The following is a 20,354-nucleotide window of genomic DNA, read 5'->3' as shown; positions in this document are numbered from 1 at the left end:
CAAAATCAGTGCCCCGTGCCCCTGAGAAGGCACTGGCTGGCACTGGCCACTCTGGGCTGGCTCACGGCGCCCAGCTCGCCCCTGATTGCAGGATGTGAGCCTGGGCGGCCACCTCCTGCCTTGTTTTCCTTCCATCTCCTTTGCTCCCAAGTCACCTTGGGTGCTGCCTTCGGGGTTCCCGATCCCGGGGCTCACTCTGGCTGCGCTTTTCTTTCCATGCCTCTGGACCCAAGAGAAGCGGCCTTACACCACGGAGGAAAACCCTTTTTCCGGGACATCCTGAAGAGGATCTCGATGAAGACCCTGGGAGGGGCAGCAGGGTTGGAGGAGAGACTGCCACTCACCGCCCTCTGGCCCTCCCTGCAGGCAGCTGTCACCTGGGCTTGGTTTGCTGTCCAGGAATTCCCCGTCGGGGATGGCGTCGGGTTTGCACTGAGCCTGCATAGCTGCAGAGCCGCGGAGCTGCTGATTTCCACTGTCTACGCCGGCTTTGCTGCCCCCGTTGTCCTGCCTGCAGGTCATGCGGCAGGTGCTGGGGGAGCAGTGATGAACACTTCCCTCGGGGCTCTGCAGACCCTGCCCTCCCTGGACCGTATATGGGGCACGCCTCTGAGTTTGTTTTCAGGCCTTCTCCGAACAGCAGGGTATGATTAGGCTGTCACCGGCTGCTGAGCCCTTCAAGACACTCTGTGTGGGGACCTTGGCTGTCTCCCTGCCGGGCGTGCATCTCCGAGGCCACTGACTGCCCCGTGAGTCCCGCAGCCTGGGGGACGCAGGCCCCCTGCCCTGCCACCCGTGTCCACTGGGGACTCCAGCTGTTCTACGGATTTGGGGTTTTCACTCGGTCTGCATCTGCCTTCTCAGCCTGCCTCGGCTGCAGAAGTGGCTTATTTAAGGGGCCTCTGTGACCCTGAACTTCCTGGGAAGAGACTAGAATAATACTGAGGACTTGGGAATAAGCAGGCAATTCTTGGCATCCACGCAGGCAGATCGAGCAAACCCCATCTGCGCTGCCTAAAGCCAGCGGCTTCAACAAATTGCCTGGACCTTCCAAGTGGCCTGACGCTGAATGGGCCTCACATAGCCCCTGCTTATGGGTGCATCCTGCTGGGGCTCCTCAGGCCCGCCCTGTCCAGTGTGTCTTCCTGCCGGGAGCTCCGGAGGTGGCCTGTGGTGGTCTGAGCTTCCCGTGTCCTAGAAACTGACCAGGACTCAGTAACCCGCCTGCGCAGAGAACCTCCTCTGCCGAGGCCTTTTGGAAATCTATGTAAGCAGACGGGATTAATGAATATAAATATATTTATATCATGAAATATCATCTGGGAGCTCCTGCATGTGGTCGTGGTTGATGACACAGAAGTTTTGCCTCGAGTCAAAATGACCTCAGAGAGCTCGCCTGGCCAGCCCGATCCTGCAGTTCCCGTGGGTCACCGGGGAGTTTGCACAAACTCCGCTGCGGAACAGAGTCCTGTGCAGGGTTCTCTGTAGTGGACTTCAGGACCCACAAGCCCCGCTCAGGGCACGTCCTTCCCGGCCTTCCCTGGTGTAATACTCGAGCCGCACACCCCTTCGGCTCGGGCCACCGTGTCGTGTGGACACGGGGAAACCTGTCACCTGCTCTCAGTCGCCGCTCCTCAGTGTGCTCTCTGGACGCTTCATGCAGGAACTTCCAGGCCAGACAGGTGCCCCTCTGCTTCCCAGGGGTGCAGAAAGGGTTGTGCCCAGGCCTGTGCACTTCCCACTGTGAAGGCTTCATCGACTTTAGAATATTTCCCACGGAAAACGCCACGGGTATTTTTAACTTAGGCATGACATTCTCTGTCATGTTACATAATGACTATATAATAACCCCCGTGCTGTAGAGTGAGTTTTGCTGTTTTGTACCGGGAGATTTAATGAAAACACCTACTTCCTGTTGCAAATTAAGTACATCAGATAAAAGGCCTGTGCGTTCCTGGTTCCACCACAGCTCCTGTTAGTCAGCCCAGCTGAGGACACCCGACAAGGAGCTCCTCCTCCCAGCGGGGTCCTGGCCTCGCCCTTGGGGAAGCCTTTGCTGGGAGGAGCAAAATGCTAGGTTTTGAGGATGTTGTGAGCTGGCTGAGACGGGCTCAGCAGTGCTACAGCCACCCTGGGGGCCAGCGAAGGCCGGTCCCAGGCGTGTTGTAAGCAGTCTCTGCAGCTCTGCCTGACTCTGAGGGGCCGGGCTGGGAGAGTGATGGGGGATCTGCCCACCTCTCATGTGTTTGACATAGGAAAGGGCGTAGAAATTTGACTTTGGGGCAAGTTAATGACCCCAGACCTTGAGCAAGAGGGGCCCCATCAGCGTGGCCCAGGTCAAGCTACTGGGTTCACTGTTACCTGGGGACAGGGCGCAGCAAGGTGCTCAGGGGCAGATGTGCCCCCACCAGGACAGAGACCGGCCCTGGGCTATGAGCCTGTCTGGGCTGGTGTCCAAGCAGCAAGCCCTCTTCCCCCTCTGGAGGCCCGGTCCCTAGGGACGAGCCGCTCCGCCCCGTCGGACCCCAGTGTGAAGGGCATGTGGCTGGCACGCGCCTGCTCTGGGCGGCAGCTGCCCCAAGTGTTGCCAGCGGGCACAGGAGCTGCATGTTCACTCGCAGTTCATTGGAGTTTGAATCTCAATAGCCACGTGCGGTGCCACCTCAGTGAACTCAGGGGTTTTAAGGACAGTGCTGGGAGCAGGGCGGCCTGTGACTGATAGCAGGGTCCCCAACACAGAGCTGCTAAGTGTCCCCTAGACGCCGGTGCCCCACATTGCTGCCAGCAAGACGATCACTCACCCCTATCAGGCATCACCCCATCCAGATGGCCCTGGCCTTGGGTGGGTGCTCTGAAGGTCACCCCATGTCACCCTCACACCCCATCTGCAAGGTGGGTCACGCTGTCCAACTTGCAGGTGAAGAAACGAGGCGCAGCCCTTGCCCGAGTTGCCGGACCAGCACCCCACCTGGGCACAAGCCAGAGACCCCTTCCCTGGACTGACAGACCGAGAAACTGAGGTCCCCACTGTCTCCCAGTGTAAGGAGGCGTCTCCATGCCTGACCCGGGGCTCAGCCTCTCAGGTTTTATTCCAGCACGTTCCAGCCCGGCCACGTGGGTTGGGCGCTATGACCTGGGGTGCATTTTATTTTCCGGCTGGTAATGTGGGTGCCTCCCTCAGCTGGTGCCCTCACTACAGCAGTGTCGACAGTAGGGGTGCCGGTTGGCCTCTGTCTCCACGGGAGTGTGGTCAGCTGGGCGAGAGCCCATTCTGGGTCCTCATGGGAGAATCACATACTCGAGTCTAAATGACTGAAATGGGATGAAAATGCGATGCAGACCCGAGGCTGAAAACACGCTAGCGTCAGTCTCCTGCTCATCTGCTGTGGGCTGCTTGGGACCGGCCAGCAGCCCTTCTTGCTTACGATTACCGGCCACCTGCATGCAGTGCACTGTACGTGGGTGTGGGGCGGCAGGGGGGGGGGGGTCAGCTGCAGCTGAGCTCCCTGCTGCCTTGGAGCATCCTTGACCTGGCGGTTTACAGCACGGCCATGTGACCCAGCCACAGCGTCGCGAGCAGGGCGGGTGTGCAGGCGTGGGCTGTGTGCCGCCCCCACAGTGCGTCTCCTGTCTTGTTACATGCCAGCTGCCGGCTCGCCCAGCCTGGGGCAGGAGCCCACAGAGGGCAGGACGGTGGTCACCCGAGGCCAGGGGGCACTGCCCCAGCCTGTCCTGCGCAACGGGCCAAGGGAATCCAGGCCTGCCAGGGGGAGAGAGGCCCAGAGGGCCCTGGGCTCCGTTTCCAGGAGTGCAGGCAGGTACAGGGGGACCCAGCTCCTTCCCTGGCCCAAGTCGCCAGTCCCAGCGCCGGGACTCAAGACTGTCCTGTGTCTAGGGCATCTGTTTTTAAATTTGCTGCTGCACAATTTCAAGTTCAAAAGATGGGAAACAAGGCCATGTGATCTGTCATCAGGCTAACTCGGCACCGTCCTCTGCAGCCAACTGCACCCCCAGGGCAAGGCCTGGAGACCCTCTGCCCCCGCCCTCAGGCAGGGCTGGTCTAGAACAGACCTCGCTTCTGCGTCAGGCGAGGGGAGACGCCACACTGCTGCTCTGTAGGTCCTGCGAGCCGCGCAGGACGAGGAGAGCCCAGCCAGCCCCATCTGCTCCTCAGAGCCACCGAACTTCTCCACAAGATGATTCCTAAGAGACGAGCAGCCTCTTTCTGAGATTAGACATTCTGGACTGGACCCGAGCGACCCCTTATCAACACCGCGCACGGTTCCTCCCAGCACATGCGCAGGAAAGACGCAGCAGTTCATTCAAAACATACACAGACTTGGCTTCGAGGCCGCCAGCCCCATGCAGAGTGACGGCAGGTGACCCTGCGGGGGCAACCAGGGGACCTACGTGTCCGGCCATCAGGGACCCCTGGGCGCGCTCTGCTGGGGCTTTCCTGGCCTGAGGGATGGGGGGACTGGGCGGGAGGGGACTGCTGGGCTTGGGGGGGAAACACAGGATACATACCCTTCCCGGTGGGCCTCTCCTTTCTCCAGCTCCTGGATGACGCCCAGGAGCACCTTGATGGTCTCCCGGCTGGAGCTGATCAGGCCCTCCATCACCTGCAGCTGTGCTTTCAGGTCCACCACTTCTGTATGAGGCACGATTTGTTGGCATTCCTCCCCGGTGGCCACGTCCGCCCCGCAGAGCTGGCCCTCCTCGCCCGGAGGGGCTCGAGTCTGCAGGGTCTGCTCACTACATTCGGGGGACAGGCACTGCATCGGGGGCGAGCAGGCGGCCGCCGCACCCGGGGGCGCCTGGAGCCCATTGAGATGCGCTGCCCCTTTGCGCGCCTCGCTGGCCGCTGGGCTCAGGGACCCCCGGCTGTCCGCGGGCGAGTCCACCAAGGTCGGCTCGGAGGCCCTTCCGCCGGGGGCGGGCACGTAAACGGTGGCCACCTCCGTTTTGAACACCCTCCCGGGGGCCAGCGGGGTGGGTTCCTCTGTGTCCGGGGTGCTGGGGTCAAGCTCTGCTCTCCGGTGCAGCTGGGGGTCCGGCTCTTGGGGGGCGGCCCGGGAGGCTCTCTGCGGGGGGACGTCCCGGCAGCTGTGGGCCTCGGGGGGCCTGCAGGGCTCCGCGCAGTTGGCCCCCGTCGGGCCCATTGCGTTCACGTGTTCCTCGGAGCGCAACACCAAGGCGGCCGTGGTCTGCACGCGGCCGCCCCACCGGGCCCCCTCCCGCGCCTTGGCATCCATCACGAAACCATTGTCCTGGCTCTTAAAGGCCTCGGCAGCCGGGATGCCCTTGAGGCTCCCTTTTTTGCGGTCCAGAGGGAAGGTCTGGTAGCACTTTCTCAGGTCCGGCGAGGTCTGCACGCCTGTGCTCCTGGTGACGTTGGGGATGGACCTGCGCGCGGGCACCGTCATGTACTTGCGGTAGGCGGCGCGGTGGGCCGCGGGCTTGGGCTCACGCCGCTCGCTGGGCGCGCCCGGGCCGGGCTGCGGGTCCCTCTGCTCGCTCTGCGCCTCGCAGATGTCCTTGAACCGCACCTGCAGGGCCTTGTTGCGCTTCTTGATCTGCCGGTCGGGGTCCAGGGCGTACCTCATCTCCAGGGCCAGGCAGGTGGCGGGCTCCGCGTCGCTCTCCGGCGTGGCCAGCGTGCATTTGCCGGGTTCCTTACTGACCATGGTGCCTGCGTGGGGAAACACAAAGGGGAGTCAGTGGGGGCGCACAGGTGGCCGCGCCTGCTTTCAGCCCAACCGCTCCTGCCTGCCAGGGCGCCTGAGTTACTGTCGAACAGTGAGGGTGGCCCTTGGGTGGCTGGAAGTCACTGGGGGTCGCTGGCAGGTGCAGAGACCAGCAACTGCCTGCGGCCCCGGGGGAACGCGCCTTCCCAAGGGCCGCGCCTGCTTCCCCCCTCGCCAGCCGGCGGCAGATGGTTTTCCCAAATGCAACTGACTCCGCTTGGGTTTTTACTATTTTTTCAGCATGATGTGATTAATCTATTATTGGAATTCAAGAGAATGGCTATTTTCTCTTAAAGACTCAGTGAAGACTCTCGGCTCCGATCAGATGCTCGTGGGGAGGGGCTGGAACAGACTCTCCCTGGCGGCCACCGTGGGCGCGTGTGGGCCCCGGCTCCTGGCGCCTGAGGGGTTAAGGCAGCCGCGGAGAGGACATGGGTTTCCCGGCATCCACAGACCCGGCGCTGGCACCTCCTTTCTCTGCTTCCATGCAGAGTGGCATTTGAAAATACTTTCCTTAAAGGAAATTATTCATTCTAGAAGCAAGTTTTGTGTTTTGATCAGAACCTCTGAAAATGAAAACAATGGCGGTTGTTTCAGTATTTAAATCCTGAAAGAAAATAAAATCATGAGGCTTTTTGTTAATCATGCAAATTCATCCTGGGCTGAATTATTAAATGCAACTAAAAAGACGCAGGTGGCCAACAACTCCCCGGGGAATACCAGTGGGGTAAAGCGCCTTCACTTTTGGGCGCATTTACAGCTGCTTTTTGCACATGGAAGAACTTTCTTGAGGGTGGAACTTAGAGCAGCAAATACAGCTGAGCACGTGGCTCGTGTGTGGGTGTTGCTGCCCCCCTCGAGTTCTAGAGGCTGACAGATGGGAGGGGTCCTGGGGTGTGCAGGCCGCTGGTGTCAGGGCAGGTGCCCAGAGGCCAGGTCCTGGACCCAAGGCCACACTCAGGTGCCGCCCCGTCCAGTGACAGGCCCCGCCATCGTCCCTACCCCAGGTGCCCCAGATGGGCGAGCAGAGGGCCTGTGAGCGGCCAGTGCCTTCCTGCCGCCTTCCCAAGCCAAGGAGGAAACCGGTTTTGGGGAGCTCTGTGGGTTGGTCAGCATCCCACCTCAAGTCAGGATGCAGGCAGGAGGGTCCCTCCTGGCCTGAGCAGGGTGGTCCCCCCTCCCAGTGCTCGCCAGGCCGCAGCCTGCGTGGCTTCCAAGATGGGGCACATTCAGGGTATGTGGCCGGGCTGTGTGGTAGCACCAGGTACCCACAGACAGAGGCAGGACACTCCTCCACCCTTAGTTCTTGCTGCATTAGTACTGGTTGCAGGATACCCATGGGGTGGTTGGCCCAGGAGAGAGGAAGGAGAGGCCCAGTGCTCCCCTGGGGAGGGGCAGGCGCGCTCCTCTGTGCGCAGGTCAGCAAAGACCCTGGACTCTGTAGACCTCCACTAGTATTGATGGATAAGGAGCCTTCATCGTGGCCACAGATCCCACGCTGGCTGGAGGACAGCAGAGCAGGCCTCCGCAGCACTGGGTCTGAGTAGACCAGCACTCTCAGCTGCGGCCCTCTGGCCTTTTAGGCTGGTCCATCTTGGTGGGGGCCTGCTGCGGGTGTAGGCTGCTAGCTGCAACCTGCTCTCCATGCAGTGGTCAGAAGGTCTACTCTAGAAGAGTCTCCAGATGTTGCCAGTGGACCTGGGGGATCATCGCCGTCCCCCAGCTTGGAAACCACTGTCTTGCTCTTTCATTCTTGGGTGGCCGGTGTGTGCCCCAGCAGTTAAGACATGGAAGAAAGCAGAGGGAAGAACCAAGAACATGTGGGGGCTGGGTGGGCGCTGAGCCCCTTGGGGGCCAGGCCTGAGCATCGCCCTGCCCCTCTCCCCATTCAGTCCTCAGCCTTCACCAACGGGGCAGTTTGGAGCAATCCGTGAGCAAGGTCTTTGGTTCTGACATTTCACTGGGCGCGAGGCTGTTTTGAGACTTTTGTTAGTGGAACTCAAGAAACTGGGCAGCTCTGCAGAGAGGGGAAAAGCATCAGTGACCGTGTACTTCTGGGGCTGTGGCGGCGGCTGGGTCGGGCAGGCCTGCCACGGGTGGGTGACACACCCTTCCGCGTGCTTATCCAGAGAGGTTCAAAAGGGCTGAGCCTACAAAGGGCTCAGTGTGGGGAGAGCAGGGAGGCCATGGGGCACCCTAAGGAAATGAAACCTTTTCCCCTCACTCTTAGCTTCTTTCTTTATCTGCCCTTGTGGTCCAGGTGGCTCAGAAGGCACTGAGCCATCACGCTGCAGAAGACCTTCAGACGGGGGAAAATTTGAAAGAGAGAGCATTTTTACAAAAAGCAATTTACTAGTAATTTTTCAGACTTTTCCCTGCCACTCCTGAAAAATGTGTGTCTGAATAAGTTTGTGCTACCACGCTATTCATCATCACGATTTGCCAGGCACTGCACTGAAATAATTTTCTTACATCAGTCGGCTGGTTTGGAAAGATATTCTGAATCCTGGCCCTAACTATCAAACTAATAAAACAAATCAGAAGAATTAATTGCCACCGGCAAAATAATAATAATATTAAACATTCTAGGGCTCTGCTCTGTTTTACAGGGAGCTGCTAAGTACATAGAAATCATTTCCTTATTAGTGAAAATAATGGTGCTACTTAGGGTTTTTTCTCGGCGTCGCTGTTTCTTGCACACAGCGCTGGGCTGTCTTCATCCCATCGACAGGAAAGACTCGGTGCGGAGGAACTTGTTAGCTGGCTGTGTTGGCGGCAGATGAAGCCGTGAGCTCCTCGGGTTGACTGGAAGACACTTTCTAAAGCTTCAGATGTCACTTTCTGGACATCAGGACTGACTCACATAAGGGGGACACATCTTTGCAGGGTCCTCATTGACTGCGTGCTGGGGGTGGTGGCCTTGCTGTGGGTGACATCAAGGAAATGATTTTGCCTAGAATGGCAGTGGGTCCTGTGCAGGGAACAGGGAGCAGCGGGGCCTCCTGGCCTGGCTCGTCCCCTCTCCCTCTGGGCGCTTGTTCAGCGAGTGCACCGAGTCTGTTAAGGGGCGACATGGACGCTCGTCGACAGGTACATGCTTCCGCAGGTGCACAGATGCCACCTTCTCCTCACTTCTCCTTGACCCCCCCTAAACAGCCTCACCAGGCCACTGTTGTCCTACAGCAGATTGAGAAACTGAGGCCTGAGGCTTGTCAGGGCTCAGAGTCACAGGCAGAGGGCGTGTCCCTGCAAAGCCTGGGCCCGGGGCTGCTCCCCACCCCAAGGAACTGCATTTGCCTGACCCTGGCCAAGGTCACACAGCTTGGAGTGGCTGCACGCCTTCGGGCCCAGCTGCCTGGTGCAGGCGTCCAGGGAGCCTGCAGGAGCCCAGGGAGCCTGCAGGACACAGCCATGGCATGGGCTGTGAGCTTTGGCCGGAGGCGAGGCTGAGCTGATGCGCTGTGATGCTGGGCCTGCTGGTCAGCTCAGGCCACGCGCCCTGTGTCCTGGGGCTGATCTCCCAGCTCCAAGGCAGCGGAAATCACGGAGCTTATCTTTCCTACGCAAACTGCGTGTTAGCCTCACGGGGCTGTCGTCAGTGACCTGCCAAGGCTTGCTCCTCCGGCTCCGGAAGAGCTCGGTGTCGAGGGCCTGTTTGGAATATAAATGTCTTAATTACCCTCAAATTAAAGTTCATAATCAAATGTGAGTTGTAAATATATAAACCCTGTATTTTTAGATTAGTGATGGAGAGTCGTCTCTGCGTGCTGCTTTAAATTAATCGCTTATATAAAAATGTTCATTCCAGCTTAAAGGCGTGAAAAATGGGAGCCACTAAATGCGGAACAATAGGTAACAGGGAGTAAATGATGGTGCGTGTTCACTTGGGCGGCCGTTAAAATGATAATTATAAAGATTATTTAGTGTCACGGAGAAACACTCATGGAATAATGTTAAGTGAGAGGAGGCAGCCCACTACGCCGCCCCGGACGGAAGTGACCCAAAATGCGCATCCTGGCAGCAGGGGGAGACTGCACTGGGGAGATTACCCCTTTTCTTCTGTTTTCTGATTTCCTGGGGCCAGGGTAGGAGGGTGCCATGCTGTTCTCCCATGTGCCAATTAAAAAGCACCGGCCAGGGCCTCCCCGGTGGCGCAGCGGTTGAGCGCTGGGTTGCGAAGCTGGCGAAGCTGCTGCCCGCAGCGTCTGCGGCGCCGGTTCGATCCCCCGGCTGCTCCCCGGCCACCGGAGGAGGGTCCCACATGGCGCGCAGACCTCTCCTGCCGCCCGCTGCTCCCCTCAGCAGTGTCCTTCGGTCCTTCTGCCTGCTCTGCTCCCCGCTCTGGCTCTGGTGAATTCTCTCACCCTCCCGCGCTTCTGACTGTACCCAGTGCTTGTATAAACAAAAACAAACAAACAAATAAATAAATAAGCATGCCTCTATTAAAAAAAAAAAAAAAAAAGCACCGGCCAGAATGAGTGTGCACCTTGGCAGGATGCAGGGCCGGCTCGGAGGTGCAAGCACTTGGGTCGGAGCGGGCACACCCCCGCAGTGGTTGGATTGGGCACAAGCAGTGGCCTGAAGGTCAGCGCCTGTTGTTTTGAGGAATCCTCGAATAAAGACAGTGAATTGTGAAATCTCAATAGTTGGTGTGTACATAGGTGTGTGCACACAGGCACACGCGTGTGCACAGAGCGGGGAGTGTGGCCGGCCCAGACAGCGAGCATGTGGGCAGCAGGAGAGTCAGCGCTTGGCAAGGGCTCCCCGGGGCGGCAGGACACTGCTCTTTGCTGCCGTTAGCCACGAATGGGCTCGAGCTGAGACACCCACAGCCAGCGGGAGCTTGCGAGGGCCCCCAGCCGCCAGAGCTCTCCGGGGGCAGCTCCTTAAGGTGAGTGACAGGTGGAAAGGCTCCTTTCGGCCTGCGCCAAGGGCTGTGGCATGAGGCGGGTGTCCGGTCCGTCCGCGGACAGAGCAGGAAGGCCGGGCCAGCCCTGCAGGGTCCAGACGGGGACCCTGGGATGCGGTTGGTGTCCTCGTGGCTTCCCCGCTGTTAAGAACCTTGGAGGGGAAGGCGCTGGCTGGAAGTCAAGACTAACTGGGTCAGCATTTGATGCCATATGCTGAGGGAGCCTGCACACTGGGCCCAGAGGTGGGGTCAGGCGAGGGAGCACAGCATTCCTTAACAGGCCACTTGCGGGGGGTGGGCAGAGCTTGACCCATTAAGTGAACGCGTCTGTGTTATGAAGCAGCTCACAGAAGGCCTGTTTCATGGGTCCTGATTGATTTCGTCCCAAACAGAGGTCCTCCTGCCCTCAGGCAAAGCTAACTGCGAGAGATTTTGGACGGTGTCTTAGTTAGATTCATTATCCAGTTTAATTTTCTTTAATACACTGAGGTGATATTTTCCCAGACATCGGTTCTTTCTTCAGAGGTCACTGATTAAGAGGACTAGACTGGGGCAAAGAAGTGCCCGCTGACGCCCTTGACCGGCGGACGGCTGCTCCCCCAGCCCCTGGCACATCCGGGAGCCTGCAGGGCAGGCCGCTTCCTCTGGAGGGTCAGGGCAGAGGCGCCAGTGCCCCTCCCTCCCGTGGGGCATGTTGGGGGGGCTCCTGGACCCCAGCAGAGGTTTTGAGGCAAAGAAAAACCATCCCAAGTGGGGGGCCTCAGCTCATTCACATCTGAGGTTTCTGAAAACACATTTTAACAAACAGGAGGCCTCTCGTCAATTATTTCAGCTACATCATGTAAATTGCTGTGGCCCCAGAGCGCCCCGGCCTGTCCCTAGCCAGCGGATCGAGCAGGTGCCCGGGCCTTCTCTGCAAGGCGGCTCGGGCCGTGCGAGGTGTTGGGAGAAGCAGAAACTGGCCCTGCCAGCGGGGCTGGCGCGCCTCTTCAAGTGTTTCACTGGTTACTTAGTTCTTGATTTCCAGCTTGGGCTGACTTTAACCTTTGCTCATCCTCTGTCCAAGTGGAGTCTAAATTAGTGGAAATGATTTAGCAAAATTTTATGATCTTGGCAAAAATCAACTAGAAATAGATCCTCTGAATGAGACTTGACGGCAACAGGAGAAATTACCTTTATTTGCGGCAGTTCGCGCTGCTGACTAACAGTGCACCCGAAGCAGCCAGGACACGTGGGTCCGTGAGATTCATGAGGGGACCTGACCTCCCGCCCCGCCCCTCCCGCAGGACACACAGAAAACGTGAGAGGGGACTCAGTCCGGGGCAGGCCCTGTGGCGTCACTTAGGTGGTGGCCCTGTCCGCCTACCCCACTGCTCCGGGGGCTCGGGACACAGCACCGGCACCGCCGGCCTAGTCTGGCCGAGGGGACTTGGAGTTGGTGGGAGACAGAGGGGCGGCCGCCCCTTCTTGGGCTGCGGGTGTCTCGTGCCCATCAGCTCAGCGGTGCCCACCGGACCGGGCGTTCACCTTATTGATGAGGGCGATCGATCCCAGGATTTCTGCCTATGGCACATTTGACTAAATCTATCTGAAGCTAAAATTGGATCACTGGTTTTCCCAGAAAGCGTGTGAAGCGTGGTTTTCCCCATTGCATCTCCCAGTTGAGTCTCGGACACCATGCTGGGACGCAGCGGGGATCTGCGAGGTGGGGATCCTGTCTCCCTGCGGCGTCCTGTCTCCCTGGTGAGGCCGGTGACGGCCAGCTGTCACCCTTAGGAGTCCCTTTATGTCCCCGCCGTGCACCGTGTTTCTTGATCCAGCCAAGCTCCGGGCTTTGTGAGGTCTTGTGCTTTCTGTAGCGGTGGCGACGCCAAGGAAGGGAGGCATAAGTGTTCGTGACAAGTGGTTTCTGGCAAAGGCAGAGAAACGGGCACAGCCCTGGCCATTGGCCACAGGACGTGCATGTGGCTTCTGGGCGCTGGGTTTGAATTCTCCCATTGTTCCTCCAGTTCTGGGGCTAAAAATGATGCAGGGATGGTTTAATCTGAGTGGAATTAAAGGACACGGATAAGACCCGCGGCAGAGTGGAGAAGCTGTTTCTTCCTTCCTGTCCACTGGCACCCAGGGGCCAGCACAGGGGGCTGCAGAAGGACCACAGCAGGGCCTCATGCCTCATGGGAGCTCGTCTCGGAAGTGCGTGGTGTTCTGTCCCCAAATGTCATTGTTGGGGGTTGACAGAGAGAAGGAAACGAACACAAGGTGTCTGTGTGCCCTGGACTGACGCCCAAACCTCACCTCCGCGCCTTAGAACACACCGGCCGCGCCGCGGAGCAGGGCCTCTTTCTCTTCCGCTGGCCGGGTGCTTCTGTGAGTCTTCCTGCCTTGGAGCTACTGCTTTGCATGAGGAAGCCACCCCCACCTCCTGCAGAGTTCTGGAGTCTTAGAAGACGCGGCACATGAAAGCACACACCTCGCTTAACAGAACTTGAAGAAACTAAAAGGCCTGGTTTGGGGGGCCTGGTGGGGTTGGAAGCCTCAGTGGTCCTCACTAGGAGGGATGGGGACAGTGCAGTGGGTGGCTGGAGCTCACCCCAGAACAGCTCCCTGGCCAGCACAGAGCAAAGGGGCCCAGTGCCAGAGGCAGGACTGAGCCGAGCTCACCCGGGCTGCAGCCCACCCGGGAGAGCCTCTGCCCTTTGCTCTGAGGTGGCCTCACAGGTGCCCGAGAAGCTTTGCTGGATCCCCTGGGTCACGGCCCGCAGCCAGTCACCACCAGGTCCGCGTTTCTTGCTTTTCCTGTCCTCTCTCTTCCCTGTGGACCTCGTCCTTGTCCTTCCGTCCAGGCATCCCCCGTGACCTCGCTGTTGCTCCATCTCCTTCCTGCACCAGTCCAGGCTTCGGGCACCGGCATCGCCTCTCCCCGGGCACCCGCGCCGTCCCAGCTCCAGGGCGCCCTGTAGACACTGGCTTTCAGGTTCTGCCAATCTGTACCCTCCCCACCCGGTTTCCCGAGGCGCCCCAAAGCCCACCGTCGCCGGGTTGAGCCCGTCCTGCACTGTGCACACCCCCTGCGTGGCCAGGCCCTGCTGTGTGCTTTGCTTCCAGGGCCCATGGATGAGATCGTGCTTCCCATGCCTGTCCCGAGGATCGTCTCTTTTTGGTGGCCCCGATCCAGTGGGCTGCACTCTCCATGCGGCGCCTTCATCCTGTGTTAGAGTCCATTTGCCTGGGGCGGAGAGCCAGGCACTTGCCCTGTTGGCAGCCAGGGCACCAAAGCAGAGCCGGGGCTCAGTGGGGCAGGACAGGGCCAGGGGCAGCCCGCTGTGCTCAGCTCCACGGTGGGGGGAAGGAAGTGCTGAGACGCCTCCTGGGCAGCCAGGGCCGCGACTGGTGCATGTAGGGGAGGACGCGGAGGCACCTTCCCGGGTGTGTGTGTGCCTGCTCCGCCCCAGAGTGTTCCAGACTCGGTCCTCTGAGCGCCTCCTCCCTCCTGACCGTGGCCCTCAATGCCTGCTAATTAGTTTAAGAACATACTGATTCTCAGCGCCGCGTCCTCACAGCTGGGGCTTACCCAGGACACGCCAGGAAGGCTTAGGACGGTGCATGATCTTCTCGGCTCCCCTGGATTCTTTCTGCACCCCGATCTCAGACCTGGTGGACCATGCAGACCCTGAACCCCAGGTGGAGCGGCGCCAGTGGGAGGCAGGGGAGGTGTCACGTTAGTGAAGGGGGTGCAGGGATGCCCCCCTGGAGCTGGGTGTGCCAGTCTGGCGCCTGCCCTGGTATGTCGTCACTTCACCCTCCTGCTGCTGGGGGGAGCCCCACTCTCGGGGTGAGCAGATGACGGCTCAGGTGTTATTTTCTTCTGTGAGGTACGTCAGGGTCCTTCCTGGGTGCTCCGTGCAGTGACCTGCTGGGCGGCGCCTGTAGTTCAAGCTCAGGTTACCTTTGTCTTCCTGGCCGCGAATGTGGTCTTGGCCCAGCAGATTAAAAATTTAAGTCAAAAATCTCAATAGGCCGGCCTCCGACTGGCGTCCAGTGGGGCGGCGTTTGCTCAAGGAGGGGCCCCTGGCCATCGGGGGACCCAGAGAGCCCTGGGGGGCACCCGGGCCCCGTCACTTAGGACAGGTCTGTGTTTCATGCAGAGGTTTTGATTGAAATGAACGGCTTTCATTTCCCCCTTACTTCGAATGGAGAACACGGAATATATAATTAGACTCAATAAATGAGATCAATACTTAGGAATATAATTCTGCGCTGCTGTGTCCACTGTGCTGCCGGTGGAGAAGAAAACGGGGGGCAGGAAACAGAATGGGGGTGAGAGCCACACCGACAGACGGACATACACACACACACGCGCGTGCACATGCCACACCCGGGTGCGCGCGCACACACACACACACACACACACACACACACACACGAGCGGCTGGTGCCGGGAAGGCTCGTCTGCATCACGTCCTGCCCATCAGAGCCGCCGCCAGCCTCTACAGGCCCAGGACTGGAACCCGGTGTCCGAGGATACCTGTTCTCTGGGGGGCAGCTGCATGGAGGTGACCGTCCCCCCCGCGCAGAGCAGAGATCAGCGCCCAGCCAGCGTCCTGGGTCTGGGTCTGGGCCTGGGCCTGGGCCTGGGCCGCAGTAACCGCCAGGTCAGAGTTCCTGATTCGTAAGATGTGCCTCTGGGCTCCGCTTCTCTCTCTTCATCCCCAGCACCTCCAGAACAGACGTCCTCTTCTGTCACGAGGACCGTGGAGAAGGGAGCGACGGGTGGACGGCGCAGGGCCGCGGGGAGCCGGCGCCGGGGTGAGAGCAGTGCCGACGGCATTAGGATTCTCTGCACGCCCCAGAATCCTCAAAGCGCTTATTTTTTTAAAGGGAGAACATCCATCTTTCCAGAACCTCCAGTGACCCTCTCCACTCGGCCTTCCTGAAGACTGGGAGGCGAGCACGGGTGCTGAAGGAGCGGAGCGTTTGTGTGAGAACACCCCGGTCAGGAGCGGGGCACAGCGGCCCCGGGGCAGGGGACTCCCCTCCAGGGCTCCGCCAGGGCCTGGCCCTGCACCGCGTCCCGGGCGGTCGGCTCCCTGGGCCGGAGGCAGGGCACAGGGTGGTCTTTGCGGCGCTCACTGCCAAGAGCCTCTGGTCTCCGTGTTTCGTGTCCAGCTCCTTCTCCTCTCCTGCCCCCGGCGCACCCCCGCGTCTCAGAGCAGCGCGTGACCGTGGGCAACGTGGACATGCACTGAGCGAAGGGACGGGGACACGTCCCCGCAGTGAGGCGCCCCGGCCCCTCCTGTCTCGCCCGGGGAGAGCCCCCGAGCAGCGCGGGCTGCCTGTGACCTGACCTCGCCCCGGCCATGACGGCCAGTGTGCGGAGAGCCCAGGGGGTGGGGCTCCGGTGCCGGCAAAGCTCGGGGGAGATTCCTTTCAGCCCAGTGTCAGTGGGACCAGCTGACCACGCTGCAGGTCGGGAGCCCTTATGAGCGTTACCTGGGCGCCCAACAGGCAGGACTGGCCAGTGACCGTGGTGGCCCTGGGCTGCTCCCACCACCCTCCTCTGTGGCGAGGGCTCAGAGGTTGGTACTGGGGGGGCCCGTGGCGCACGACCCTGGGGACGCTGCTGCTGGGGATGGAGGGGTCGCCGGCACGCTTAGGACAGCCCTGCCATGGCGACTCTGGGAACCGTCCCCGAGAACCGCCTGGAAGGCTTCAAATGTGAACGGCTGGTTAAAAAGTGCACCGTGGCCCTCGGTGTTGACTCTCCAGCTGGGCATGGCCAGCGGGCATTTTCACCGACTCTGATTCCTACTCTCAGGATCAGGTCCTCAGTGTAGGAGCCCCGGCCTCGTCCACTCTCCTCCTCACGCTCAGAGTGAGCCCGGCCCTGGAGGGGGGTGTCCCCCCGCAGAGCACAGCCCCACCCAGGAAGGGGGCACTTCCACAGACCCAGGGTGGACCTATGCGAGGAATTCCTTCGGCCTGACCCTGGGCGTTCTCCCCACACTAGCAGATCTGGCAGACACAATAAATAAAGCAGAGATGTACTCAGAGGAGAATTAACATTATACATGGAGACAAATGTATGCAGCAAGAGGGAAACACATGAAACAGAGCCGAAAGCTACTCCAGTGGAGCCGCCGCGCCGGCCCACAAACACGAGTAATGCACCGAGAGAAGCAGTTATTTGCTCGTCGAGGGCCAGAGACACTGAATGAAAAACCACGGTCGGAAAGTGACCAGCTCATCTTTGTCGGCGTCTTCCGTCCAGTCTCCCTACACTGGCATGCGGGGGCCTCGCCTCCGAGCGGTGGCGTCCGGGGTGCGGGTCGCCGGACAGCGGCTAGCCGGGAGCGCGCCACCTCGGCTGGGACGGAAGAGAAACCCCGTCTTCCCGCCTACCCTGCGGCGGGTCGACGCGCGGAGGAGTGGATGGGCCCGGCACAGAGAGCAGGGGCTCGCGGCTGCCGTCCAGTGGAGCAGCGGGGCAGGGCTTCTGCTTGTCTGCAGTTGACCCAACGAATGTCCACGATGTCGGGACAGCACCAGTGAAAGTTCCCTCAACCAAACAACCTTCCTTTTCTCCACCTTCTTGGGATCTGCCCTCCTGATGCCAACCACAAGCAAAATACGACTGCGACGGAGGAGAAAAATTATGGTCCGATCCGGATTCCCTGAGTTTCTAGCAAAGTCATTGACTAGGCCTCTCGTTAATGGCCTCATTAAATATTTATTAAACACCTGCTAGTAGATAGTACTATTCTTAGTCCTTTAAGAATTTCCTTGCGCTGTGAAACCCTTGTCCTGTTTGAAAGTATTTCTCCCGGAAGTTCTAAGAAGTAAGGACGGTGGAAAGCTTATTTTTTAAATGAGTATTTCCAGGGGGGGACGGAAACTTGCATTTGTGGTGGTAACTGCATCTCCTCCGGCGCCTCTGCCCTCTCAGGTAGGCTGTCCGGGCAGCACCCTGAGCCCCTCCTCAGGAGCTACCACGTGGTAAACACCTGCCCCCCGGGATGCTTCTTCTCTCATAGCCGCCCCCTTCCAGCCAGCGTCCCCAGTCACCCTTGGTGCCGCGTAACTCATCTGTCCCCCTTCTCAGCTCCGGCTCCTGTCTGCAGTTTCTCTCTAGCCAGCAAGGCGCCATCTCCGTGATGTCTGACCCTTCGGTGCGTATGCGTGGCAAGCACAGGCCCTCGTGCCCTGCCTGTTCCCCTCCAGGGCCGGCCCGCTCTGCACGCAGACCCTCAGCACGCCTCTGCCCACTGTCACCTCTCCCTCTTCCCCTACCCCCGCGCACCCAGTGCTCGAGTCTGTGTGCAGGGCCCAGGGGTGCTCCCCGGCCTTTGTCAAGCCAGGGCCTTAACTGCCTCCAGGGACTTCCCCGTCCGTGCCCTCTGGCCCTGCCTGCCCGGAGCTCCTTGCGCACCTCTCACTCAGCCTTGTGACCGAACACGCCGCCCAGCACGTCCCCACACGTCTGGACGAAGCCTCTGCACACCCACCCCTCCCTCCGCTGCCCGCGTTCAGAGCCCAGGTTGGACAGTTGTGCTCCCCTTCCACGGCTGCTAAAACATGACTCACCACAAACGTCAGCAGGTTGCACAAGGCAGAATGCAGAAAATATAAGGTGTTCAAGTCCAGCCACTAAGTGCATACGGAAAAGATCAAGAAATGGGCAGCTGACAAACAGATCCGGCCCAGGAAACCGCCAGCGTGGGCCCCACCCCCCGTGCAGTGACCTAGAACCACGGAGTGTTTCATTCAGGCTGGCAGCGGGCAGGGCGAGCTCCCCAGGCCGGCCGCGGCCGCGCCTCTCCCTGCCCCCCACAGTCCTGAGGGGAGTGTGCCTTGTGCTCACGAGGTCTCTGGTGCCTCCTCGGCTCCCGTCACGGCCTCCTCTCTGGACTCTCGCAGGCTGTGGTTTACTGCATTTCATTTTATGCCCAGGGCTAGATGATTAAGGACTGAATTGGAATTTTCCGTCGTAACTGCAATATAAACTTTGACCAGCGTTTCGCCATGCTGGCCTGATTTTTAAAAAAAGTTTCCTCGCCCATCACGCCTGGCACAGTGTAACTCAGGTGCCGGCGCAGCGTGCAGACACAGCAGGGTCTCTGTGCTCTTCTCTCTCCAGCTCCCTACCCGCAAGGTGACGTAGCAGGGAGCATGTGTGCGGGGCGGCCCTGCCGGCAGGCCCCTCGGTGCGCTCCGACTGCCCTTTCACAAATAATGACTTAGGGGACAGGGCTTCACAAAGCCCTTTAAAATGTGGCCTTATCCAGAAGGTCTGTTTGAGAAACATGATTCCTGTAGTCCCTGATATCTGATTTTCTGTACTCAGTTTGATCTCAGTCCCAATTAGAGGGGGGAGCGGGGAGCAAGCTGTCAGCACGAGACACTGAGCCGTGCAGGGGGAGGCCTCTGTGTTTATCAGGGTAACAGTTTGTCACTTTGCAGACTTCAGAGCCCCTGGACTCCTTCACTGTGGTGAGAATAATGCCTGAACCAGCACTGGATATCCTGGGGCTTAGGGCAGGAGGCACCTGCTCGAGTGTATGTGAAGGATGGAATTTGGACTGAGGTGGTTTTTTTCCTTAGTCCGGGAGGTAAGACCTCGGTTGCCTGGAGACACCTTAGCACCTACAGGATCTGATACACAGGCAATTGCCCTGCATGATCCAGAGAGTTGAAGCTGCACTTGTATGGTTTACTGCTTGATGAGGACACATCTGAACAAGGTTTTTGTGAATTCTAGCAGCGTCCCATAGACTGGTACCTGATCTCTAGTCTGTCCTTAAAAATACACTGATGTAAAGTGAAGGTGATTCACTGCATCCGTGTTCTAGGCCCGCTCAAGTATTGCATGAGGACTCAGCCACATGTTTGTATGTGAATTTCATGGTCATGGAAGTGCTGTCATGTAATATCAATCATATGAAATTTTGCTTTAAAATACTGCAGTCACTCCAAAAGGGTATGAAATATTAAAATCAAATATGCGAGGAGACACAAAAGGATCTGCTTCTTAAATTATGTGAGTTAATTTCAGGTTGGGAAGGAAGGTCTCAGTGGAATTGTGGCGGGGAAGGGATGCGCTTCTCGGCATTTAGGAAGCTGTTTAGATAATGATGCCAGTCTGGTCCCGGGGCGTCTGCGTGCCCTCGCGTCTGCGTGCCCTCACATTCCCCAAGTGACGGGGGCTGGCCTCGAACAGACATCATTATCACGGTGACTCGGGCTTCCTTTGTGCCACTGACTGATTAAGCCGCAGCCTGGGCGTGCACCTGCTCAGGTGTCTGGCGAGGTGGCCCAGAGCTTTAGAATAAAACATTCCCGGTGTCCCCGTCCCTCCTTTGCTAAAGTGATGCTGGTCTGTACAACTGCCGCTTTGCGGTGTAGCCTGGAAGCAGACTGTCTCCGTCATCTGTGATCTGCTTCTCATACCAGGGAGTTCGGAGTTGCTCTAAATGAGACAGGCATGGGTTAGCGCAGACAAGAGCATACAAATGTCGAGCTGAGTGAACACATCTGTCCAGCTGCTCCCTCGATCAGCTGTTACTTCTGAGCATCATTTTTATTTTCTGACGGCTTATTTGAATGTGTAGGAGTCTTCCTGGCACATGAAAGCCTTTCATGCACAAGGCTTGCATTTATTTACTTAATTTTTTTTCCCCGTGGAGGGAGAAACAAAAACCCCG

The 20,354-nt window shown here is 59.0% G+C and overlaps 2 protein-coding genes across 3 annotated transcripts in view; one reads left to right on the top strand and one right to left on the bottom strand.

Annotated features, from left to right (window-relative positions):
* The window catches only part of INSYN2A (inhibitory synaptic factor 2A), a 33,760-nt gene extending 28,043 nt beyond the window's left edge, over nucleotides 1-5,717 (bottom strand). Inside the window, exon 1 of the mRNA XM_037496905.1 lies at nucleotides 4,528-5,717. Coding sequence (XP_037352802.1) covers nucleotides 4,528-5,687 — 1,160 coding nt within the window. The 5' untranslated portion in view covers nucleotides 5,688-5,717. The remainder of the gene's footprint in view (nucleotides 1-4,527) is intronic.
* Nucleotides 1-20,354, top strand: part of DOCK1 (dedicator of cytokinesis 1) — a 345,405-nt gene that overhangs the window by 162,239 nt on the left and 162,812 nt on the right. The window lies entirely within an intron of this gene.

This window comes from Talpa occidentalis, unplaced genomic scaffold, assembly GCF_014898055.3.
Source record: "Talpa occidentalis isolate TD23 unplaced genomic scaffold, MPIMG_talOcc4v2.1 talOcc4.8, whole genome shotgun sequence".
Taxonomy (NCBI): Eukaryota; Metazoa; Chordata; class Mammalia; order Eulipotyphla; family Talpidae; genus Talpa; species Talpa occidentalis.
The sequence above is the reverse complement of the archived record's forward strand: the minus strand, read 5'-3'. Positions and strand labels throughout refer to the sequence as shown.